General features: G+C 42.4%; 1 protein-coding gene across 1 annotated transcript in view; it reads left to right on the top strand.

Moving 5' to 3' along the window:
* The window catches only part of LOC129708589 (F-actin-capping protein subunit alpha-2-like), a 39913-nt gene extending 27653 nt beyond the window's left edge, over positions 1 to 12260 (top strand). The window contains exons 5-10 of the mRNA XM_055654418.1: positions 1990 to 2196; positions 4979 to 5058; positions 8571 to 8649; positions 8730 to 8801; positions 9574 to 9636; positions 10058 to 12260. Coding sequence (XP_055510393.1) covers positions 1990 to 2196; positions 4979 to 5058; positions 8571 to 8649; positions 8730 to 8801; positions 9574 to 9636; positions 10058 to 10198 — 642 coding nt within the window. The 3' untranslated portion in view covers positions 10199 to 12260. The remainder of the gene's footprint in view (positions 1 to 1989; positions 2197 to 4978; positions 5059 to 8570; positions 8650 to 8729; positions 8802 to 9573; positions 9637 to 10057) is intronic.
* Positions 12261 to 24243: the final 11983 nt, after the last annotated feature.

Genomic DNA, 24243 nt, shown 5'->3' with positions numbered 1-24243 from the left:
TGCAGATAGAACGGAAGAGTGAAGAATTTGATATCTAGTTCAGAAGATTGCAACATGCTTAGCCAGAAGATGAGGTGTTGTTCCTTAAGAATGTGTTGTATCTTGGTTTAACAGATCAGGAGGCCTAACATAGAAATGTTGAAGAGAGAGTTGACTTAAAGTGGCAGGCAGGCAATCAGTTATTCCTGTGGACTAAATACAAGCTCTTTGCAAAGCTATTGCTAAATCTGTGCTTGTAGAGGAGGCATTTGTAAACACTCTATGCAATACACTTGATTGGAAAATGTGCAAGTCATTCACTGCTTCACCTGAACGCTTGTTTAGGTCCCTGAAAGGGAAGGAATAAAAGGACCCTTGCTGCAAGTCCTGCATAAGACGTTGGGGGGGGTGGTTGGTATTTAGGAATTAAGAGGATCATTCCCTGTAAAATATTGAAAGAATCCTGTGGAACTCACTTTATCCAGGAGAGGGGGTGAGGGAAGAATTTCAACAAATAGATGAGGTGAGATCAAGGGCTCCATCCATTGTTGGAGAGTGGGAGCTACTATTCAGGTAGAGAGACATTTCAGAAGTGCTCTGGGGAATGTGATGGAGACGGAGAAATTGAGAGAACGGAAAGGAGTCCTTACCCAGTAATAGAGTGGAAAGAGGTATAGTGGAAGTAGTATATAAGATTATGAGAGGCATAGTTTAGTTTTTAATTTAGAGATAAAGTGCCGATAAAGACCGAGTCGGCACCGACCAGCGATCCCCACACATTAACACTACCCTACACACACTAGGGACAATATACACATACACCAAGCCAATTAACCTGCATACCTGTATGTCTTTGGAGTGTGGGAGGAAACTGAAGATCTCGGTGAAAACCCATGGAGAGACCATACAAACTCCATACAGACAGCACCTGTAGTCGGGATCGAACCGGGGTCTCCGGTGCTGCAAGCGCGATAATGCAGCAACTCTACCGCAGCACCACCGTAGATGGGATGAACAGTTTCCCAGGATGGAAAAACCAAATACAAGAGGGCATAACTTTAAGATGAAAGGTGGGGCAAGTTGTTGTACAATGAGAGTGGTGATTGCCTGGAACATGCTGCTGTGGATGGTGGTTGAGGCAGATACAATAGTGGCATTTGAGAGACTTTTAGATAGGCATATGGATATGTAGGGCATGGAGGGATATGTATTATGTGCAGGCAGATAAGATGGCCTTGGCAACATGTTTGGCACAGGCATTGTGGGCCGAGGACCTGGCCTTATGCTTACTGTTCTATGCTCCAAAGTAGCTGTGTCGAACACATAAGGAGATCTGGTGAACTATTCAGTTCTAGCTCATTAAAGTTCAATCTGGCATCTGAAAGTCATAGTGGGATTGCACTGGGAGAATGATTGCTCTCCTTGGCTGCACTCTGTAAGCATGAATTACATAGGTGGTTGTGGATAGATTTAAAATATAGTGATGAGTTTTCATTTATATCAGATACCTGGCTGTAAAACAAGTTACCAATAATCCACAATCTGCGCATACTTCACTTAGTGAGCACTACACAATGTTAAAATATGGTGCCATTTAGCAAAACCCAAACATTTATACTGATTTTGAACATATGAATTTTAATAAGCTTGTACGGAAATATTTTTTATATATAAGCAGTGCATGTAAATACAAATGCTTGTATTGTTTAGAGATAGACCCTTCGGCCCACCGTGTCCACACATCATCACTACCCGACACCCACCAGGGACAATTTTTACATTTACCAGACCAATTAACCTACAAACCCGTATGTCTTGGGAGTGTGGGAGGAAACCGAAGATCGGGGAGAACGTACAAACTCCTGTACAGACAGCACCTGTAGTCGGGATCGGACCCCGGGTCTCTGACGCTGCATTCGCTGTAAGGCAGCAACTACCGCTGTGCCACCGTGACGTGTTGTTCCTTAAAAGTTGGGAGTATTAAAGTATGGGGTTTTTTTTTGTCCCTAGGTCCTGATTACAGAACATGGTGATTTGGGTAATGGAAGATTCCTAGACCCAAAGAACCAAGTCTCCTTCAAATTTGATCATGTGAGGAAAGAAAGCAGTGATATTCAACCCACGACAGGCGAGACTGCGATAGAACCGTGGCGGAGTGCCTGTGATAACGCACTGCGAGCCTACATTAAAAACCACTATCCCTGTGGCATCTGCACAGTTAAGTTTATGAATATAGAACGCAATTTGTGTGACTGAACATTTGGTGGAAACCTCTCTTTGTTTCAAGCAGAGTTTACGACTGCGGGTTAATACGTCATAGCATTGATTATCTTTATGTGGGGCAAAACCTTGCTGTAGATTTCCTACTAATAGTCATTGACCTGCTGTATGTATGCATATGAAATTAAGAATGGGCATGACAATATCGAATCTCTCAATTGAAAAATTTACACTCTTTCAATATCAAAACATGTGAAGTTGAAACTAAGGAGAATAAGGATTAGACAATAGATAATTGGTGCAGGAGCAGGCCATTTGGCCATTCGAGCCAGCACCGCCAATCAATGTGATCATGGCTGATCATCCCCAATAATTACCCCATTCCTGCCTTCTCCCCATATCCTCTGACTCCGCTATTTTTAAGAGCGCTATCTAGCTCTCTCTTGAAAGCATCCAGAGAACCTGCCTCCACTGAGGCAGAGAATTCCACAGACGCACCACTCTCTGTGAAAAAAAGTGTTTCCTCGCCTCCGTTCTAAATGGCTTACTCCTTATTCTTAAACTGTTCTTATCCCTGGTTCTGGACTCCCCCAACACCGGGAACATGTTTCCTGCCTCTAGCGTGTCCAAGCCCTGAACAATCTTATGTTTCAATGATATGCCCTCTCATCCTTCTAAACTCCAGAGTGTACAAGCCCAGCTGCTCCATTCTCTCAGCATATTACAGTCCCGCCATCCCGGGAATTAACCTTGTAAACCTACGCTGTACTCCCTCAATAGCAAGAATGTCCTTCCTCAAATTAGGGGACTGAAACTGCACACAATACTCCAGGTGTGGTCTCACTAGGGCTCTGTACAACTGCAGAGGGACCTCTATGCTCCTATATTTGATTCCTCTTGTTATAAAGGCCAACATGCCATTTGCTTTCTTCACTGCCTGCTGTACCTGCATGCTTACTTTCATAGACTGATGTACAAGGACCCCCAGATTCCATTGTACTTCTCCTTTTCCCAACTTGACACCATTTAGATAGTAATCTGCCTTCCTGTTTTTGCTACCAAAGTGGATAACCTCACATTTATCCACATTAAACTTCATCTGCCCACTCCCTGAACCTGTCCAAGTCACCCTGCATTCTCATAGCATCCTCCTCACAGTTCACACTGCCACCCAGCTTTGTGTTATCTGCAAATTTGTTAATGTTACTTTGAATCCCTTCATCCAAGTCATTGATGTATATTGTAAATAGCTGCGGTCCCAGCACCGAGTCTTGTGGTACCCCACTAGTCACTGCCTGCCATTCTGAAAGGGACCCGTTAATCCTTACTCTTTGTTTCCTGTCTGCCAACCACTTCTCTATCCATGTCAGCACTCTATCCCCAATACCATGTGCCCTAATTTTGCCCACTAATCTCCTATGTGGGACCTTATCAAATGCTTTCTGAAAGTCCAGGTATGCTACATCCACTGGCTCTCCCTTGTCCATTTTCCTAGTTACATCTTCAAAAAATTCCAGAATTCCAGATTTCCCCTTCGTAAATCCATGCTGACTCAGACCGATCCTGTTACTGCTATCCAAATGTGCGGCTATCTCATCTTTTATAATTGACTCCAGCATCTTCCCCACCACCGATGTCAGGCTAACTGGTCTATAATTCCCCGTTTTCTCTCTCTCCCGCCTTTCTTAAAAAGTGGGATAACATTAGCTACCCTCCAATCCCCAGGAACTGATCCTGAGTCTATAGAACATTGGAAAATTATCACCAATGCATCCACAATTTCTAGAGTCACTTCCTTAAGTACCCTGGGATGCAGACCATCAGGCCCTGGGGATTTATCAGCCTTCAGTCCCATCAGTCTATCCAGCACCATTTCCTGCCTATTGTGGATTTCCTTCCTCTGTCACCCCAGATCCTCTGGCCATTAAAACAAATATAAATGTGGGCAATGTTTGCAATTAAGTAGGATATCAATGGTTGCTTTCATCAGGCATTTCCATTGACAAGATGTTTAACAAGGATGACATTTATACTCTCATGGTAAAAATCACTAAATATATCACAGAAGCGAAGGCAGTCCACCCAACGTGCTGATTTTGGAAAAAGTCCTCACTGCTGTTTAGTTTAGGGATGGAAACAGGCCCTTCTGCACACTGAGTCCACACTGACCTACAATCATGCTTGAGAGGAAAACTGGACATCTGGAGAACACCCACGTGCTCACAGGAAGAAGGCGCAAATGCCACAAAGACAACACCTGAGGTCAGGATCAAACCTGGGTCTCTGGCGCTGTGAGGCAGAGCAGTCACCATTGTAATATAAGAAACACATCAGCCAATTTATGCATACAGACACTAATGTAATCCTAAAGATAAACACAAAGTGCTGGAGTATCTCAGTGCGTCAGGCATCATCTCTGGAGAGAAGGAATGGGTGACGTTTTGGGTCGTGACTTTCTCCAGACTGTTTGGATTAGGAGATAGAAAGCTAGGACAGAGAGAAGGGAGGCCGCTGTCCCAGTCTCCAGTCCCCCCCCCCCCCCCCCCCCCCCCCCCCCCCCCCCCCAACACATACAATCAGTCTCAAGAAGGAACCTGACATGGGCAAGTTGGGATTAATGGCATGTTTCCTTGCTGTATAACTCTGACTCCATGAAAGTGGCAGCCAATGCACACACAGTACACAGTGCACACACAAACACTAGAAACTGATTAAAAGATGATTGCTATTGCACAGAAGCTTGATGGTCTTTTTTCTGACTTGTTATTTTGTTTTGTAGATATATGGTAAGACAATTAATGGCCAGCAAACTATTATAGCTTGCATCGAAAATCATCAGTTTCAGCCAAATAATTTTTGGTAAGTTTTTTTTTTTTAACTGTTAATAAATAAAGTTCCAATGTCTAATGCCAATCTCTGAACTTCAGCCTCTGCGTTAAGTAACATGATAATTGAGCAAATGTTCCAATTCAGTATAGAGCATTCCTAATGATCCCTTTACCTTGTCTTGTTTTCTATGCACAAGTACAATAAGGCACAGGTACAAATGACAATTTTTTTATAGCAGCCTCTCACATAGACTATGGCAATGAACAAAAGCGTGGATTTAAATTCTATTGGAACAGTTGCTTCATTGACATGTTACTTGAGGATACTTACTACAGGTGTCAAATCTTTTTAAACTAGAGGTTGTGGCATGCCTTCTTTGTGATTATACCTATGTGCTGGGCCCAGGTCAGGTCATGTGAGATGTTAAAGTTCAGGAATCTGAAGCTGCCAACCACTGTGATTGCTTCTGCAGAGAGAGGTCTCTTCTTGAATACTTGCTTTATGATTAGCTAGCCCTATCACTGATCCAGTATCAACAGAGGACACAACAGTACAGCACCAGAACAGACCCTTTAGTCCACAATGTTTGTGTCGAACATGATGCCTCGCCGAGATTATCTCATCTGCCTGCACATGATCCATATCCCTCTTTTCCCTGAATTTCCATGTATCTATCTAAAGGTCTCTTAAACACCACCATCGTAGCAGTCTCCACCACCTCCTGGCAATGCAGCAGTGTTTATACATGGTCCCTCCATTTCAGGGCACCATAATGTTTGGGACACAACAATGTCATGTAAATGAAAGTAGTTATGTTTAGTATTCTGTTGCATATCCTTTGCATGCAATGACTGCTTGAACTCCTTTGTTGCTTTAGTAGTATGTTTGGGATTATTGTCTTGCTGTAGAATGAACCGCCGGTGTATGTATTTTGAGGCATTTGTTTGAACTTGAGCAGATAGGATGTATCTATACACTTCTGAATCCATTATGTTTCTAACATCAGCAGTTGTATCATCAATGAAGATAAGTGAGCCAGTAGCTTCAGCAGCCATACATGCCGAGGCCATAACACCCCCACCACTGTGTTCTGTAGATGAGGTGGTATGCTTTGGATCTTGGGCAGTTCCTTCTCTCCTCCATACTTTGCTCTTGCCATCACTCTGATATGTTAATCTTCGCCTCATCTGCCCACAAGAGCTTTTTTTCCAGAACTGTGGTTGCTCTTTTAAGTACTTCCTGGCAAACTATAACCTGGTCATCCTATTTTTGCGGCTAACCAGTGGTTTGCATCTTGCACTGTAGCCTCTGTATTTCTGTTCTTGAAATCTTCCGCAGACAGTAGTCATTGACACATCAACACGTGACTCCTGAAGAGTGTTTCTGATCTGTCGGACAGGTGTTTGGGGATTTTTCTGTATTGTTATAGAGAGAATTCTTCTGTCATCAGCTGTGGAGGTCTTCCTTGGCCTGACAGGCGCTTTGCGATTAGTAAGCTCACCAGTGCTCTTTCTTGTTCATGATGTTCCAAACAGTTGATTTTGGTAAGCCTAAGGTTTGGCCATGTCTCTTAACAGTTTTATTCGTGTTTCTCAGTCTCATAATGGCTTCTTTGGCTTTCATTGGCACAACTTTGGTCCTCATGTTGATAAACAGCAATAAAACTTTCCAAAGGTGATGGAATGACTGGAGGAAAGACTAGGTGCTGAGAGCTCTCTTATACCTGCATTAAGGAGGCATTTAAACAAATAAGAGCAATTACAAACACATGTGAAGCCATGTGTCCCAAACATTATGGTGCCCAGAAATGGGGGGACTATGTATAAACACAGCTGTAATTTCTACATGGTGAAACCAAAATCTATAAAAAATACCGTTTAATAAAATCTGACAATGTGCACTTTAACCACACATGATTCTTTTTCTATTAAAAATCTCAAATTGTGGAGTACAGAGGCAAATAAATAAATGATGGGTCTTTGTCCCAAACATTGTGGAGGCCACTGCAGGACTTGGAGGGACAAGGTGCAGGCCAGTCTGTGCAAAAACGTTATAGAACAACTATCAGGTTTCGGGTTTGCTTCAGAACATGAAAAACAGGAGTAAATGCGAATACATTACCCCCATCATCATGTGCTCTTATGCAGTTACTAGTTATGCAGCAGCTAAAATAATTCTTTCTGGAAATCCAAACACTTGGTTTTCCCTTATTCACTGTTTGTTACATCATAAAATAATAAAAAGCACATTTATCAAATTCCACTTCTCTTTTCTAAATTCATGTTGATTCTGCTTGATTGTCCTATAATTTCTAAATATGCTGTTATAATCTTTAGACTTTAGAGATACAGCGTAAAAACGGGCCCTTTGGCCCACTGTGTCTGTGCTGACCAGCGCTCACCCCATACACTAGCACTATCCTACACACTAGGGATGATTTACAATTTACAGAAGCCAATTAACCTACAAACCTGTACATCTTTGGAGTGTGGGAGGAAACTGGAGCACCCAGAGAAAACCCTCGGGGTCAAAACTGGCAAGGGAGAACATACAAACTCTGTACAGACTGCACCCGTAGTCAGGATCAAACCCGGGTCTCTGACGCTGTAAGACAAAATAACCTCAATAATATATTCTAGAAATTTCCTAACCACAGATGTTAGGCCAGCTGGCCTATAGTTTCCTGTTCTCTGTCTTCCTTCTTTCCTGAATGGTGGTATTACCTTGAATCCAAACTTGTGTCCCAGCATAATCATTTGGACACCTGCCGATTGTGGCAAGGCCTGAATACCACAACTGGCTGCAAAGCGAAGTCAAGCAGTATCATTGCATGTACGGTGAAAAGTTTTTTATTGCATGCTACTCAGTCAAAGAAAAGACTGTACATGTGACAGTAATAAACTGAACTAAACGTTGTGGTATTCTAATTCTTTGGGACCTATGCAAAATCCAGGAGCTGTTGGCAGATTGCAACCATTATATCTCGGCAACCACTTCCCTTCAGACCCGAGGATGCAGGTCATCAGATCCAATGGACATTAGCCTTTAGCCACATTAATTTATCTAGAGTCCTAACCCGAATTGTCACCTGTCCATTTTCACTATATGTTTGCCTGACCTGCTGAGTTCCTTCAGCACTTTGTGTTGTGTTCGAGATTCCAACATCTGCAGTTCCTTGTGTCTCAATAGTATTTGTTTAGATTTGGTTTAAATTCCTCCTCATCGCACTTTGAATATCCATTATTATTGGGACACTTTTAAGTTTGTACCAAGAATGCCCGCTGAAAATCTTTTTATTAGAATCTCTGCTATTTCTCTACTTCCCATGATTAATTTCCAAGTCTCATCTCCATGTGCCCTTTTAGATACCAGTAGGCACTCATACTGTTTGTTTTTGTATTTTTAGCTAGTTTACTCCCATACTGTATTTTCTGCAGCTTTATAAACTTTATCTTATTGTGTTGATTTGGACTAAATAAGTGTTTGTTCCAAGTATATTGTTAGTTGCAAATTATGTCCTGTTTTTAAAACACTTTTTAAAGGAATGGACGTTGGAGATCAGAATGGAAATTCACTATTAACCCACCATCAGTTCAGCTCACTGGAGTTCTGAAGATTCAGGTCTGCCTCCTTTCTTGTATGATTGTACAAATTTCATTATACACAGAACAAACTATATTAAACCTGTCATGTCTTTCAAGGTTCATTATTATGAAGATGGCAATGTTCAGTTGATGAGCCACAAGGACATCCAAGAATCCTTGCAAATCTCAGTAAGTCTAAATTGATTTTAAATAGATACTGATCCTCAGAACAATGTAAAGAAGTTACTGGCTTTGATTGGGATTCAATAGGTTTCCTTTCATTGCCCAATCCTTTCATGGGATGTGGGCATTGCCGGAAAGAATAATATTTATTGACCATGTGTGCAGGAAGGAACTGTAGATGCTGGTTTAAACCGAAGATGGACGCAAAATGCTGGAGTAACTCACCGGGACTGGCAGCATCTCTGGAGAGAAGGAATGGGTGACGTTTCGAGTCAAGACTCTTCTTGAGACAAAGGAATCTAAAGAACGGTCTTGATGCGAAACGTCACCCATTACTTCTCTCCAGAGATGCTGCCTGTCCCGCTGAGTTACTCCAGCATTTTATGTCTATTTAATGACCATCCAAAATTGTCATTGGGGGGAAAAAGCATAACTGCTATCAGAACAATTTTGTTTAAGTTTCACCATGCAGTGCCATTTATGATTGAGAAGCCCTGTACTATGCAGTAACTAGTTGAACAGGTAGGTGCTGGGTTTGTGGACTAAGTTGTGGATGATGACTCTGCACCGGTAATTGTGATTCTGGTGGATAAATGGGATCAGGATTTTGCATAATGAATCAGGAGTTGAAATAATGCTATTTCCCAAGTCGATGTGTGATGTCAGTACTGCAATGTAAGTTATGTGCGCAATCTAGTAGCTGTGTATTTATGCTTGATGCTAGGCTGTTCAAACTGAATTAATACTCCTGACTTTTTCTTTGTTCTTTCATCTTTAGAACGAGACCCAAACTGCAAAGGAATTTGTGAAACTGATTGAAGCGGCTGAGTGTGATTACCAGGTATGTAGCCCCCAGTGTATGTGGGTTGTTGAAAAACTTAAAAGCGTTTCAATAATAATTGATCCATTGTGAATGTGAAATGAGCCTGTTAATGAGGTCTCTGCTGCAAGTTCTGTCATAAATGATTGGAGCTCACGTGATACAATATCTGTTTAACTCACCTGGAGAATGATAAAGGCTGAAGGAGACTTTTCAGGAACATTGAGTTTGTAATGTTTATAGTGCGAGCAAGTTCAGGAAGCAACAGGTAGAATTTTACTTTAGAAATTAAAATGAGAAGATCCAATTGCAATGGATGTTGCCAAAATGTTAGTGTTGCTCTGAAGGACTCAATAAGTTTTTATTTTCCTTGCACCTTCCTCAGAAGTATTTTCATATTGAAGTTATTCCAGTGAGTTTTAATGGTTGTATTTTGTTTCAGACTGCAATCTGTGAAAATTACAATGCCATGTCTGACACCACCTTCAAAGCCTTACGCAGGAGCTTGCCAGTAACCCGCACGAAAGTCGACTGGAACAAGATCATGAGCTACAGGATTGGCCAAGAGATGCAGAATGCTTAAAACAAACATGTAAAAGAGGCTTAATGTCAATGTGCAGAAAAAACCGCGCAAGGTGTGGTCTCATGAAATTTGAGGATTTCCAGTTAACCTCTCTTGCTCCTGCTCTGCCTCCACCCTCCTTTTCCTAACCTCAGAAACCTTGACCATGTTATTCAGTGGAACTAGACCGACAAGTTACAGCCAAATGGCTATATGTAAGATATCAGTCAGTTAATTTGTATGTCTTTCAGAAAGCAAAGAAATTGATCTGGGGCTGAATGAACAATCAATGTGGAAGTTCGGTGTTGCTTTTATGAAGTCTGTGGATATTTTGATGTGTTGGGTCAAGTTCTACTTATTTCTCCCCCTCTGGGTTTGTAGTTTGAAATGCAGTTGCTGTTTGGAAGTGCGGCTGGCAGAACAGTCAATATCTTGAAAACATATAATAGCTATGCTCAGCAACTGAGTAAGAATTAGGATTCATTTTGAAGTTAAAGGTTTTTGAAAGCGCCGCTGATAATTCTCAGAGCACTGCAGCTTTATAATTTCAACTCAGACTTGCTCCGCACCTGCTTGTATTTCTTTGCTCCCCTTTGTTTTTAACCTTTTGTGAGGCCACACCTCATTCTGTCACCAACAAGGCAGGATGGTGCAGTGTTCAAGCGCCTTTTTAAAAACAAAATTTCAGAAATCAGCCAAGGTGGCTCTGCTTAAAGGTACTGCTTGTCTGAAGAAAGCTTGAAGCAACAGCATTTGGTGTCATTCCTCTCTTCTGCTCTACTTCCTCATCTAATTGCTTAAACCAATCTCCATCATTTGTCTCTTTAATCATTATATTGTACATTCTTTTTTTAATCAATTGACGGTTCCATGATGTAAACCGTGTCGTGTAAGACATTTTAAGTGAAATGTGCTTTTTCTGTATATTGGCTAACTGGAGTTGCATTCAGCAAGGAACTGGAAATTCAGACTGGAACATTGCTCTGGTTAGACGGATTAGAGAGGCAGAGGAGTGGAAAATTGGACAATTCAACATTCTGATCTTCCTCTCACACTTGTTTTACCTCATTTTTTGATACACAATAACTTAAACCAATGCTGAAAATGCACCAGCAGAGAGGGATAATACCTTGCTCGTTTAGGCAGGAATGGTTCAAATGCAGTAACTGAAGGAGCAAACCTTACTGACCAGTTGAAGGATGAAACCAACAGGATGATAACGCAATCAAAGTATAGAGGCCAACTTCTTCAGTCCTTCAGACCACTTGCCTCAGTCCACTATAACACTTTAAAGCTTCATTTATAAGGTGCTGGTAGTGAAATGCAACATGCGATGAAGCAAGTTCTGCTGCATTCCTGAAAACTACTGATGAGGGAGAGAGAGAGAGACACACACACACCAGCAGTAAAGCACTGACTGGTATCAGGAAGTGGAGAGTTTGAGTGTTCATGCTCTGTCTTGGACTGGCTGGTGCAAAGTTAAGTTCCAGGTCTTCCATCCATTGGCCATTTGCGTTACTTTTTATCATCAGTATATGGATACCTGGATGGGAAGGAGAATACAAAATTGACACTTAAGGAAGGTTACTGCAACATAAACTAGTTATTTGGTGTTCATTTTAACTTGCGCAGGATCAAATGTAAAGCAATGTCAATGTGACAAGTGGCAGGCTAGTATTATCTGCACCAATATTTTTACAGAGTTTTATGCTGGTAAGATTTTTTTTTAATGAAAAAACTGTTATATAACTCCCTTTCTCTTAATCTCCAAAAAAGGCTTTGCTTTTTATCTTAAAATGGATTGTTTTGTACTGTATTTTGCTTTTATTAAATTTAAAATGCAATTTTTTAGTCGTACACTGCCAGTGGAATTTCAAAATCAACAGAGGCTATTTCGTAATCCAAATGGTGTAGCGGGCATCAGATAAAACAGTGGTGGTGAGCTTGAAGATTACTCAATAGATCTCCAAAATGAAATTGTAATCAGCAAAATCTCTGCTTGACGGGTAATTGCAGTCGCAAAAAAAAGTGGAGCGATTTTTTAAAAATTGATTTTGAATCAAGTAAAGTTACTTACATTCGTCATTTTCTCAAGCTGTTTTATTTCTTGCATCTCAAATGTGTCATGAGACAAAGGGTGATATGGAGAAGAATGCACGCTGCTTCAACATGTGATATACAATACAATACAATCAGTTTTATTCGCCACATTGAACATAAAATGCAAGTGAAATGAATTTGTCAGCAGCGGTACAATGATAAAGAACACACAATGCACAATAAAAATTTAATACAAACATCCACCACAGCATTCATCACTGTGGTGGAAGGCACAAAATTTGGCCAGTCCTCCTCCATTTCCCCCCGTGGTCGGGACCAGAGTCCAGAGTCAGTCCAGGATCGGCTCTTCCTCACCGGAGACCGCGGCTTTAGGTTGGTGTAGGCCGCAGGCCGGCGGTCGTAGATTTAAAGTCCCCGCCGCAGTCAGAAGCACCGCAGACCGCAGGGCCGGCGGTAGAAGCTCCCCTCTTAGGGGTGATGTTAAGTCCACGCCGGGTCCGCAGTAGAAGTTGTATACTTGCATATGTATATTGTACATTGTATATGTAAACTTGCAACCTGAAGACTATAACTGAGATGCAGTTGTTTATCTGGTCATTTGTGAGGGAGCTTGTGTTAAATGGTGAGTGTTTTTTTTTTAAATCATTCTGAACCACACAGACCAGAAACTTCACCAAGTCTTGTGACTTTATCTGAATCATCATTGACAGTGATGAAAGGACACCAGACCTTCTCCCCAGTCCTAGTTAGGGAAGAAATGCATGAATTATTTCCTGAGAGGGAATGCCTGGGTGAAATTAAATGACAACTGGATGATCCACACCTGCAATAGTTTCTGAAATTCGTGTTGAAAACAAAAATGGAGAAGATGACTTGCATCTCTCATACATCAGTAGTAACCATTGATGGTGAGGAAATATCCCAAAAATGTGAACGAGCCTGCAAAGAGCTAAGAAAAGCAATGTTTCTCTAACTCTGTCTCCGGGTCATGACGTTTTTTGAATCGCCCAATTTATTGAACTAGGTAGCCTAACTTTAGGGTCTTAGGCCACCTTCGGTCATGGCTGACCATGAGTGTCTCCAGGGTGCTATTCCCTATATGGAAAATGCCTGTGCGTGACTTTGTTTAACGTGGGGAGACTGGTGCACAGGCAGCCACCCCACGCTCCTGACACATCTGGGTCGGGATCCAATGGCATGAAGTCCAAGACGACCAGAGACACTTTTCTGCTGCACTCTTCATCCACCTTCCCAGCCGTTGTGACGCTCCACTAAGGTCAGCCAACGTGCTCCGCCTGTTCCACCGTTGAGATCTTGGTTGGATTGCTCTTTGTCAGAGATCTCCCCCTCGACTGCATCGCCAAGGGTGGCCCTACCAGGAGCATAGCTCCAGACGGCATCACTCTCAGGTCCACACAAGCTTCTCCACATGACAAGGTGACAATCCCCAGAGAAGCACCTCGTGGTAACCACAGATATAACTGTTATTATTTTTGTAGGTGACTGGTACATTTGACCCCACTCTTCAGGAGTGCACATTGACTTTATTCAGCTGACAGGAACACATTTATATAATTGTTTAATGTAAACTACCCCTGGTTTCATTACGGGAACATTTAATTGATACTAAGTCACATCATGGACACACGGGGACTAACTTTGTCAAATTTTCTTTAGCGAGGCCTTGAAAGGGGAAGGGATTCCAGAGCTTTGAGCCTGCTCAACTGAATGGATACAATGAATACATGGGGATGTGCAAGAGCACATAATTGAAGGAAATTTGGAAAGGATTACAGAAATGGAAGGTGTTAAAGAGAATTCCTTTTCTGTAGCTCGGTTAGCAAGTTAGTTGAATGCTAACCTGTCTTTTCTCTCCAAATGTAGAGAAAAGAGAATCTGTAATCCTACTGAGTTATTTGTGGAATAATTCAATTTTGTTCACCAACAGAGTTCAGCTGCTTCAGTCAGCTGCTATGACAGTAACATTTTCAAAGTGATCTACTGCATGCATTTGACATTTAATGCAGGTTGCAGTATGATCTTTGGCTGACACTCTATTGATCTGGTTGTGGTATTGCTCCCAAGGAAGTTAAACTTGATTTAGAGTCATAGTGTGATACAGTGTGGAAACAGGCCCTTCGGCCCAACTTGCCCACACCGTCCAATGTCCCAGCTACACTAGTCTCATTTGCATGCGCTTGGTCCAAATCCCTCCAAACCTGTCCTATCCATGTACCTGTCTAACTGTGTCTTAAACGATGGGATAGTCCCTGCCTCAACTACCTCCACCCTTTGTGTTAAAAAGTTACCCCTCGGATTCCTGTTAAATCTTTTCCCCTTCACCTTGAACCTATGTTCTCTGGTCCTCGATTCCCCTACTCTGGGCAAGAGATTCTGTGCATCTACCTGATCTATTCCTCACATGATTTTGTACACCTCTATAAAATCCCCCCTCATCCTCCTGCGATCGATGGAATAGAGACCCAGCCTACTTAACCTCTCCCCATAGCTCACACCCTCTAGTCCTGGCAACATCCTCGTAAATCTTTTCTGAATCCTTTCAAGGTTGACAATATCTTTCCTATAACATGGTACCCAGAACTGAACAAAATATTCTCACCAACGCAACATGACCTCCCAACTTCTATACTCAATACTCTGACTGATGAAGACCAAAAAGCCAAAAGCTTATCTACCTGCGACTCAACCTACAAGGAACCGTGCACCTAGACCTCTCTGCTCTACAACACTACCCAAAGGCCTACCATTTACTATGTAGGTCATGTCCTTGTTCGACATCCCAAAATGCAACACCTCACACTTCTCTGTATTAAATTCTATCAACCGTTCCTCTGCCCACCTGGCCAATCGATCCAGATCCTGCTGCAATCTTTCACAATCATCTTCACTATCCGTTTGTCGAATAATGCACATTGATGGCTAAAACCTTTGGGAGGTCAGCCCTGCAGCACCTGGGAAAAGTTTCAGCTTGAAGGGAGCCTGGTATGCCCTAATGATGTGATATGTTAACCCCGTTTCTCTTTCCATAGATACTACATGACCTGCTGAGAGTTTCCAGCATTTCCTGGTTTTATTAATATAGTTTGTCTATCAAGTAAATAGTCCAGAAAGTCCCACCAACTAACATTATATCCCTCATTTATAGCCACATCTCTTGATATTTGTGGAACTTTGTAAGGTTCAAACTGGCTTGTTCAACTCCTTGTACAGAGAAATGTTTTTGGCTTCCCTGTGCTGTGAAATACTCACTCTTTCAAAAAGTAACTTGAGTACTTAATTTACAAATTCATCTCAATTGGAATAAAATATGATTATAATAGTGACTGCCTGCACAGTTCAAGGGCAAATATAGAAGGATTATATATGCCTATATTGCCAGTGACATTCACTTCCCACGAACATATACATTTTAGAAAGTTCTTGTGCATGTGATCATGGTATTCATTTGCATGTGAACTTCAGACTTTGTTGGTAAAATGCTCAGTGAAAAGAACGTGTTTTGTGATTGTTGAATGTTTAACATTTATTGAGTTATGTGCATTATTAAGTAAATATTTATGGTTTGATACGTGTTGGCTGAGTAAGGCAGTTTGTACTAAATGTATGCGGCTGAAGCAGTGATGTGGCTAATTTTTCGGCTTGTATTTCAGACTTGCTGCATTTACATGTTTTGGCCAGTGTGCATTGCTCTTGCCAGCAGACCCCCATCCCATGAATACGATCATTTATTCACAATGTATTATTTTATTCTTCCACCTAAATTTGACGCTTAATTGATGTATGAATTTAAATCTTGATCTTCCACAGTGTCATCTAACTAATTTTCTATTTCTCCTTTTCTATAAATTCTTGTTTTTCTGGTTTGGTTAGGTTTACTAATCATGCCACATTGTCACAGCACACAAGTCCATATTTACTGCAAATGCCTCAATCTTATCTGAACTGAATTGGTTTCTTTATCTGGTATTTTCAATTATCCTTTCTGTTCTGGCTGGTTTGCTCACTAACGTGTGTAGCATCTAACAGCTGTTTATATGTCAACAAAATGACATGCCACATGACTTTGCGGTGTAGCTGCTGCTGCTGGCGCCGACGATGGCTGCCACGTTGTACTGCTCCTTGTGCATCAAGGCAAATTCCTTGTATGTGAATACCTGGCCAATAAACTTATTCGGTCATTCATTCATGACGTACACGGCATTGAGCTTCATTTGCCAACTGATGTTTCTGTTGACCATATTGTTGCTGACTGCCGCTAAAGCCAATATAGAAACAAACTTTTGGTGTACTCATTAATGTTCCAAATATCACTGGAAGATTCTTGGGTTTTATCTTCAGCTTGCATTCCAACCCCTTTAGTCTGATAATATCTATAATGCATTTCTGATTATACTATCATGAAATAATTTATGGTTGTTGATCCTTCAGAGTTGCCAGAAGACTTATAATCTTTTGAAAGGTGATTCACCAACTCACAATACGTATCTTATGATTATACTAATCATCATCTTCCCCAATTATACAGATAATGAAGCAGTGTCTTTGCGTTGGAAATGGCAAATGTAACTTCATTGTTTTTAAAAGGAGAATACAAAAGCTAAAAGCTGGAGACACATGATTCCGTCCGTCCTACTCTTTCTCGTTTTCATTTCCTACTGCCAGGGTGATGCCTGACACCAGCGGGCCACACCACTTCCCCTGTCATTGATTGCATCCTCCACCCCCAAGCCTAAAACCATCCCACACTCCACTCACTCCTCTGAGCTCCCCTCCTCCCACCACCCTTGACTCTGCTGATCCCCTGTCTAGTCCCAGCTCTAATACCTGCTGTGTCTTCTCCATTTCCCCGGAACTTCTCCCCCTCTGCTGAGTCTCCAGCAGAGGCCAAACCTGGTACCCATATGCCTACACCTTAATGAGGTCGAGCCCAACCATCGCCTCCATGCCTTTATCGTCGGTGAGAACTCCTTGACGCTACTGATGACCCTTTCTTCTGTCTCCAACATGTATCTTGCTTTTGGGCAACCTCTTCTAGCCTTCTGTTTTTTCTCTTTCATTTCCAACTGCTTATGTGATGTTGACTGTCTTGATCTCCACTTCCCTCGCCTACTGCAAACCCACCCCTAGAACATACAGCCATCCACTCACTCCACACCAATCCAACCCTCTCCTAGTGCATTTCATGCTCATGATGTGGCCCCCACATCAGTGAGACCAAGCATTGACCAGGCAACTGCTGTGCCAAACACTGGTGCTCAGTCCAACAGCATCAGCCTGAGCTCTTGGTTTCAAGCCATTTCAATTCCCCTTCTCATCCCCATACCAACATTACTGCCCTTTGCATCAATTGTCAAAGTGAAGCACACGCAAACTGGAAGAACATCTCACATTCCACTTGGGTAGCCGACAACCCAACGCCGTGAACGTTGATTTCTCCAATTTCATGTAGAACACTTGTCTCTTTTCAGATCTATCCAGGTTCTCACACAAACACCTTTCTTTATCCTCCCTGTCCCTTCAGTAACTCCACACCCCATCACTTCAGTTCCTTTCTCCGCCTCCTGCTCATCACCCACCCCATTCCTTTGGGTCCCCTATTTCCCTTCCACCCTTACTTTTGTCCCTCCCCCTCTCATCTACCTGCAATGACTTTTATTTTCCATTCCATCTCTCACCTTCCTTTCTTACTGGATTACCCCATCTGCAACCCAATGCATTCTCCACATCACTTCCAGCCTTTGCAACTATCTCCACCCTTCTCTCCCCCCGACATCTGCCAATCAACCCTCTGTACCTGGACAGACATAAAATACAGGAGTTACTCAGCGGGACAGGCAGCATCTCTGGAGAGAAGAAATGGGTGACGTTTCGGGTTGAGATCCTTGTTCAGACTACCTGGATCCACCTATTGCTCACCAGTTTATCCCCACCCCTTTCTACCATCTACAGTGCCCTCCATAATGTTTGGGACAAAGACCCATCATTATTTATTTGCCGCTGTACTCCACAATTTGAGATGTTTAATTGGGAAAAAATCACGTGATTAAAGTGAAAATTGACAGATTTTAATAACGGCTATTTTTATACATTTTGGCTTCATCATGTAGAAATTACAGATGCATCAATCCATGGCAACATTGGTAGAAATTACCATGCACAGACACTGTGGTGGCATACAATGGTACAACACATAAACTAGCCGTTTGTCTACAATATCCATGCAGAATATGATGCCGTTAAAAACAAAACTCTTGCCTGTACATGATCCACATTCCTCCATTCCATGCATATCCACAATTCCCATCCTCACTCTGTTGAAAGTTTCCATCCTATTGTGGCATTGCAGTTATACTGAGGACAGTTGTTATGAACTACAGCTGAGGAACACTGATAGAGAAAACTCAGAACAAAGTTGGCAACTCATAACTGGGTATCCATAAGCTGTTGTGAATCAACAGCAGAGGCAGAAATCTACACCCCCCACAATTTCTAACATGGCCCGGGCACATTCCCTGATTTTACCATCAATATTAAGCCGGGTGATCAACCATGATTTAAAGACGAGTTCATAACATGTTGGGAGTAGCACCATGCAAAACTAACAATGAAGTGTTACCAACCTGGCAAAGCTGCAATACAGGCAAACAGAAAGCAGCATGCAATAGGCAGCGTTTAGCAATCTCACAACCAATGGATCTGATCGAAGGAGATACAAGAGACATGGAATCAGGAGCAACAAACAATCTGCTGTAGATCCCACCGGGTCCTTTGATAGATTGTCTGTTGATCTGATCAAAGGCCTGTAGTCCTGCCATATCTAATAGTTGATAGTGGTGGACAAATAAAGAACTGACAGGAGGGCATGCAGTTTAAACCGAAAATAGACCCAAAAAGCTGTAGTAACTCAGGGGGTCAGACAGCATTTCTGGGATTAGGTGACCTTTCAGGTTGAGACCCTTCAAACTGAGAGCCTCAAGTAACCATGCATTCTCTATTGCCCCACTTCCCAAGTCAAACCAGCTTAAAAGTCATGCGAGTCATGCCTGTTCTCGTTCTCACCTAGGCCACAGCTAACAATGTTGTAGGAAGGAACTGCAGATGCTGGTTTAAACTGAAGGTAGACACAAAATGCTGGAGTAACTCAGCAAGTCAGACAGCATCTCTGGAGAAAAGGAATAGGTGATGTTTCGAGTCGAGACTTCAGTCTGAAGAAAGGTCTTGACCCGAAATGTCACCTATTACTTTTCTCCAGAGGTGCTGTCTGACCCACTGAGTTACTCCAGCCTTTTGTATCTATCCAGGATTTAATTGCGCTGTTTTCAATATGATGCATTCAACAAAACCCACAAACATCAGAAACCCCTCAAAAATCTATGCGATCTTTCTGCTTGGTGTTTCCTGTAAAGGATAGAGATGGATTCTACTCTCCCAGAATAGAAAGCAACTCCTAAACCCTGATGCTTGGAAAGTTTCTGAGGCTTAGAAATTGACGGTCACTGTTAACCTCACCACATGGTCTAACCACTTGTGGCCGCACCACCAGGGGGCGCGGGGGCGATGGCTGCCCTGCCAGCAGTCTGTTCGTCTTTTCACTCTCTTTGTTATTTCTTAGTTTGTTAAAAGTTTTTGTTTTATTGTTCTTCGGTTTGTTTTATGTGGGGGGAAGGGGGGAACTGTTTTTCAGGTTCTTACCTTCCCGGAGATGTGATTGATTTTCGGATCACATTCTCCAGGCTCTGCGGCCTACCGTCGACAGAGCTGGAAGCCGCCTCGGACTGTCGTGAGCCCCACCGCGGGGCCTGGGATGGGTCCCACCGCGACCACTGCGGACCCAACACCAAGCACTTGCAGTCTCGGGTGAGGCCGAGTCGGGAGCTCCAATATCGTGGAAGGTTCGACCAGTCCCGACGTGAGGTTTGATCGTCCAGCGCGGGGGAGCTGACACCCCCTTGATGCGGGAGCTTGATCGCCTCGACGCGGATGGCCCGAACGCCGCAGGCTATGGGAGTCAAGATCATCCCGTCAATGGGGGCTCGAGGCCCACGACTGCGGGAGAACTAACCATATAACAATTACAGCACGGAAACAGGCCATCTCGGCCCTACAAGTCCGTGCCGAACAAATTTTTTTTTTCCCCTTAGTCCCACCTGCCTGCACTCATACCATAACCCTCCATTCCCTTCTCATCCATATGCCTATCCAATTTATTTTTAAATGATACCAATGAACCTGCCTCCACCACTTCCACTGGGAGCTCATTCCACACCGCTACCACTCTCTGCGTAAAGAAGTCCCCCCTCATATTACCCCTAAACTTCTGTCCCTTAATTCTGAAGTCATGTCCTCTTGTTTGAATCTTCCCTATTCTCAAAGGGAAAAGCTTGTCCACATCAACTCTGTCTATCCCTCTCATCATTTTAAAGACCTCTATCAGGTCCCCCCTTAACCTTCTGCGCTCCAAAGAATAAAGCCCTAACTAAGGGAAGGACTTGTACTTTATTTTGCCTTCCATCACAGTGAGGAATGTGTTGGAGTCACTGTGGTGGGCGTTCGTTAAAATGTGTTCTTGAGTGTTCTGTTACTTTTAATTGTATGTCTGACCTGGCCAATGAAATTCCTCATATGATGCAAAACATTCTTGGAGAATAAAGTGTGATTCGGATCTCATGATGTATCTCTGTCAACACTTCTTTAGAGGAGCATTTTCACCTCAAACATTTCTTCCCACTGAGACGCACCAAGGAAAACTGAGTTTAGAGCACCTTTCGTTGAGAAGATGTGGAGGAAGGAACTGCAGATGCTGGTTTACACCCAAGATAGATGCAAAATGCTGGAGTAACTCAGCCGGACATGCAGCATCTCTGGAGAGAAGGAATGGGTGACTTTCGGGATGAGACACTTCTTCGCTCGACGTTTCGGGTCGAGACCAGACTTCAGTGAAGAAGGGTCTCGACCAGAACCATCACCCATTCCTTCTCTCCTGAGATGCTGCCTGTTCCATTGAGTTACTCCAGCATTTTGTTTTGGGTTATGTAGATAGGAATACAGATTGAAAATGCAATAGACATTCAACAGGTAGTCAACATGTGTTGCAAAAGAAACAGTTAATGCTTCAGGTTCAAGATCTTTCGGTTTCTGATTTTATTTCAGATTTCTGGGATTTGTAGTTTTTCCGGTTTCACTAACTTAAATTCCTTGCCACCTCACTTCCAGGGATACCAACTTTGAAGAAGTTCTCCTCGAAAAAAGATTTTTCCAGTTTAAAGAGATCCTTCATATACTGTAGCTGGGCCTCCAGAACTATACACAGGACCACAATAGTGGTACAGATGTAACATGATGCCCCAGTTCCTGTATTCAATATCCAGCTCAATGCAGTGCCTTCTTCATCCACTTGTGTCACCAATTATATGGGACAATGTACCTGTACCTCCAGGTCTCTGGTTTGTCAAATCCAAATGTAATACTTCTCCATATATCTAAATTAAACTCCATCTGCCATTCCTTTGCCCATTGACCAAGATCATGTTGTAATCTTAGGTAACCTTCTTTACCACCAATTTTAGGGTCATCTACAAACTTACTATCCATGCTACCTGATTAATATACAAATGGTTAAGATAAATATTGAATTGTGGAACGACCTAATACTGTCCCTGTGGCACAGCACATGTTACATGCAGACTTCTATCCTTGGTTTCTTACCTTCAAGTCAAGCTTTGCATTCAGTTGGCTGGTTTATCCCGGATCCATAGGATCTAATCTTCCAGACCAGGCTACCATATGGTACTTTGTCCAAGGCCTTGCTAAAGGACATGTGGACAATGTCTTCTGCACTGTCATCAACCTTTTTGGACACCTATGTGAAAATGCTTCCCATGCAGCAACTCATGCTGACTTCCCCCTCCTCCTCCCCCCCCCTCCCCCTCATCAGTCCTTGCCTTTCCAAGTGCATGTAGATCCTGTTCCTCAGACTCCCCTGCAAAAACTTACCCACTGCTGATGTTTGGTTTACCAGTCTGCAATTCCCAACCTTTTCCTTGCAGATTTTCTCAAAGAGAGGCACCACATTCACCCTCCTGCAGTATTCCAGCACATCACATGGCGATCAGTGATCCAAATATCACTGCCAAGGGCTCCACAATTTCTTTACCAGCTCCCACAATATCCTACAGTGCAGGATCAGGGCCCAATAATGTATCCTTTATGTGTTATAAGATCTCCAGCACCTCCTCTTCTGTAAAGTGGACTCTTCAAACATCACTATTGAATTATCTGGGTTCACTATCGCCCATGTCTTTCTCCATGAAAAAATAGATGCAAAATATTCATTTGACAATTCACCCACCTCCTATGGATCCACACATAGATAACTGTGTTGCTCTAGAGGCCCTATCCTCTCCCTTGGTCTTAATATACTTGGTTGGCTTGTAACCCATTGGTATGAATGTTGAATTCTCCAATCTCTGGTAATTAACCAACAAAATCCTTTCCCATTCCCCCCTCCCCTTGTATCCCTTCCTCTGTCTTCACATTTTGAGCCTTGCCTCTCCTTATCTCACGGTATTTTGTCTTCTTCCAGTCTCTGGGTTTTGTCCACCCAACTGCTGATCAAAACCCTCCTCAATTGTATCAATCTATCATTCATCAGGCTCTGTCCTGCTCTCCACCCTCCATCACTACGATCAGTCTGAATAAGGGCCCCGATTCAAAACGTCACGTATCCATGTCCTCCAGAGATGCTCCAGCACTTTGACTTTTTTTGTATAAAATATCCCAGGAGATTTTATAAGTACATTAAGGTGAAAAGGGTGACCGGTGAGAGAATAGGACCCCTCCGGTATCAAAGCAGTCAACTCTGCATTTACATGGATAACGGCTGATCAGGGATCATCAGCATGGTTTTTGGGGTGGGAGATTGCAACCTTCATGTGGAACCTGTTTCGACAAATGCAATCAACCCGGTGTGCACAATCAAATAAGATCAAATAGAACAAGTTGTCCTACAACGTTAGGCTGTGCACGCCATACCCAAGAAGAAGAAGCATAGTTTTGTACGTGGGAGATCGTGTCTCATAGATTAGTAAGTTTTTTGCAGATAACAGTAAAGTAGGTGGTATTGTAGAGAGCAAAGATGATTGTTAAAAATTGTAGCAGGATCTTTATTAGCTGGGCAAATGAGCTGAGGAATACATAAAAGCAACGGTGGTGCTGCGATAGAGTTGCTGCCCTACAGCGAATGAAGCGCCGGAGACCCGGGTGATAATTCAATACTTTTTCTATTATCTGCCCCCACTAAGAAACTGCATTTTCAGATTAAGTGTTTCAGTTAAATTAGAATGGGTGGGGAGAAAATTAAATAAGTAGTACCAGTAGTTTTTTCCAGCCTAAATCGTGAGTGGTGAATATTTTATTGTGGCTGGTGTTATTTAGCAAAGCAATAGTTCAAGCGGAAATATTTTGTTATATATCACTATCAAATATCTATACATTTCAGATTTGTGTACCCCTGTGAAAATGAGCATACTGAGATACTTTAAAAGACAGCGTTCGATGAAGAAATAAATGATAATGAACACTCAGCCAGTAAAGAAAGCTAAATTACTAGAAAATGATAATGTAACTGATGCAGCTGTTTCGCCTGATGCTGCATGTGAAGACATTTCAAAATATATTGAAAAATGTGATCTTCCAGACTGTTGGACACAAGAAATGTACTTAAACAAAAAGAAAGAATATCCCTGGCTAATTGTTAAAAACAGAAAACTAGGATGTAGTGTATGCAGCAAGTGTGGTCATCTTGGACTTGAACGAACACAAGGAATTAATTTGTCTCATGAGTGGTGCAGTGTTAATGTAGTACGAGTGAGTGATGACAAAGCAAAACAGTTAACGAGTTTAAGAAAAAAGATTTTGAAGCACAAAAATAGTGAAGCTCATGTCAGATGCCAAAAAATCAATGATACAGCTGGGAAAAAAAAGCA

The sequence above is a fragment of the Leucoraja erinacea genome, chromosome 24 (genome assembly GCF_028641065.1).
Source record: "Leucoraja erinacea ecotype New England chromosome 24, Leri_hhj_1, whole genome shotgun sequence".
Taxonomy (NCBI): domain Eukaryota; kingdom Metazoa; phylum Chordata; class Chondrichthyes; order Rajiformes; family Rajidae; genus Leucoraja; species Leucoraja erinaceus.
This window is presented reverse-complemented; position numbering and strand designations above follow the sequence as displayed.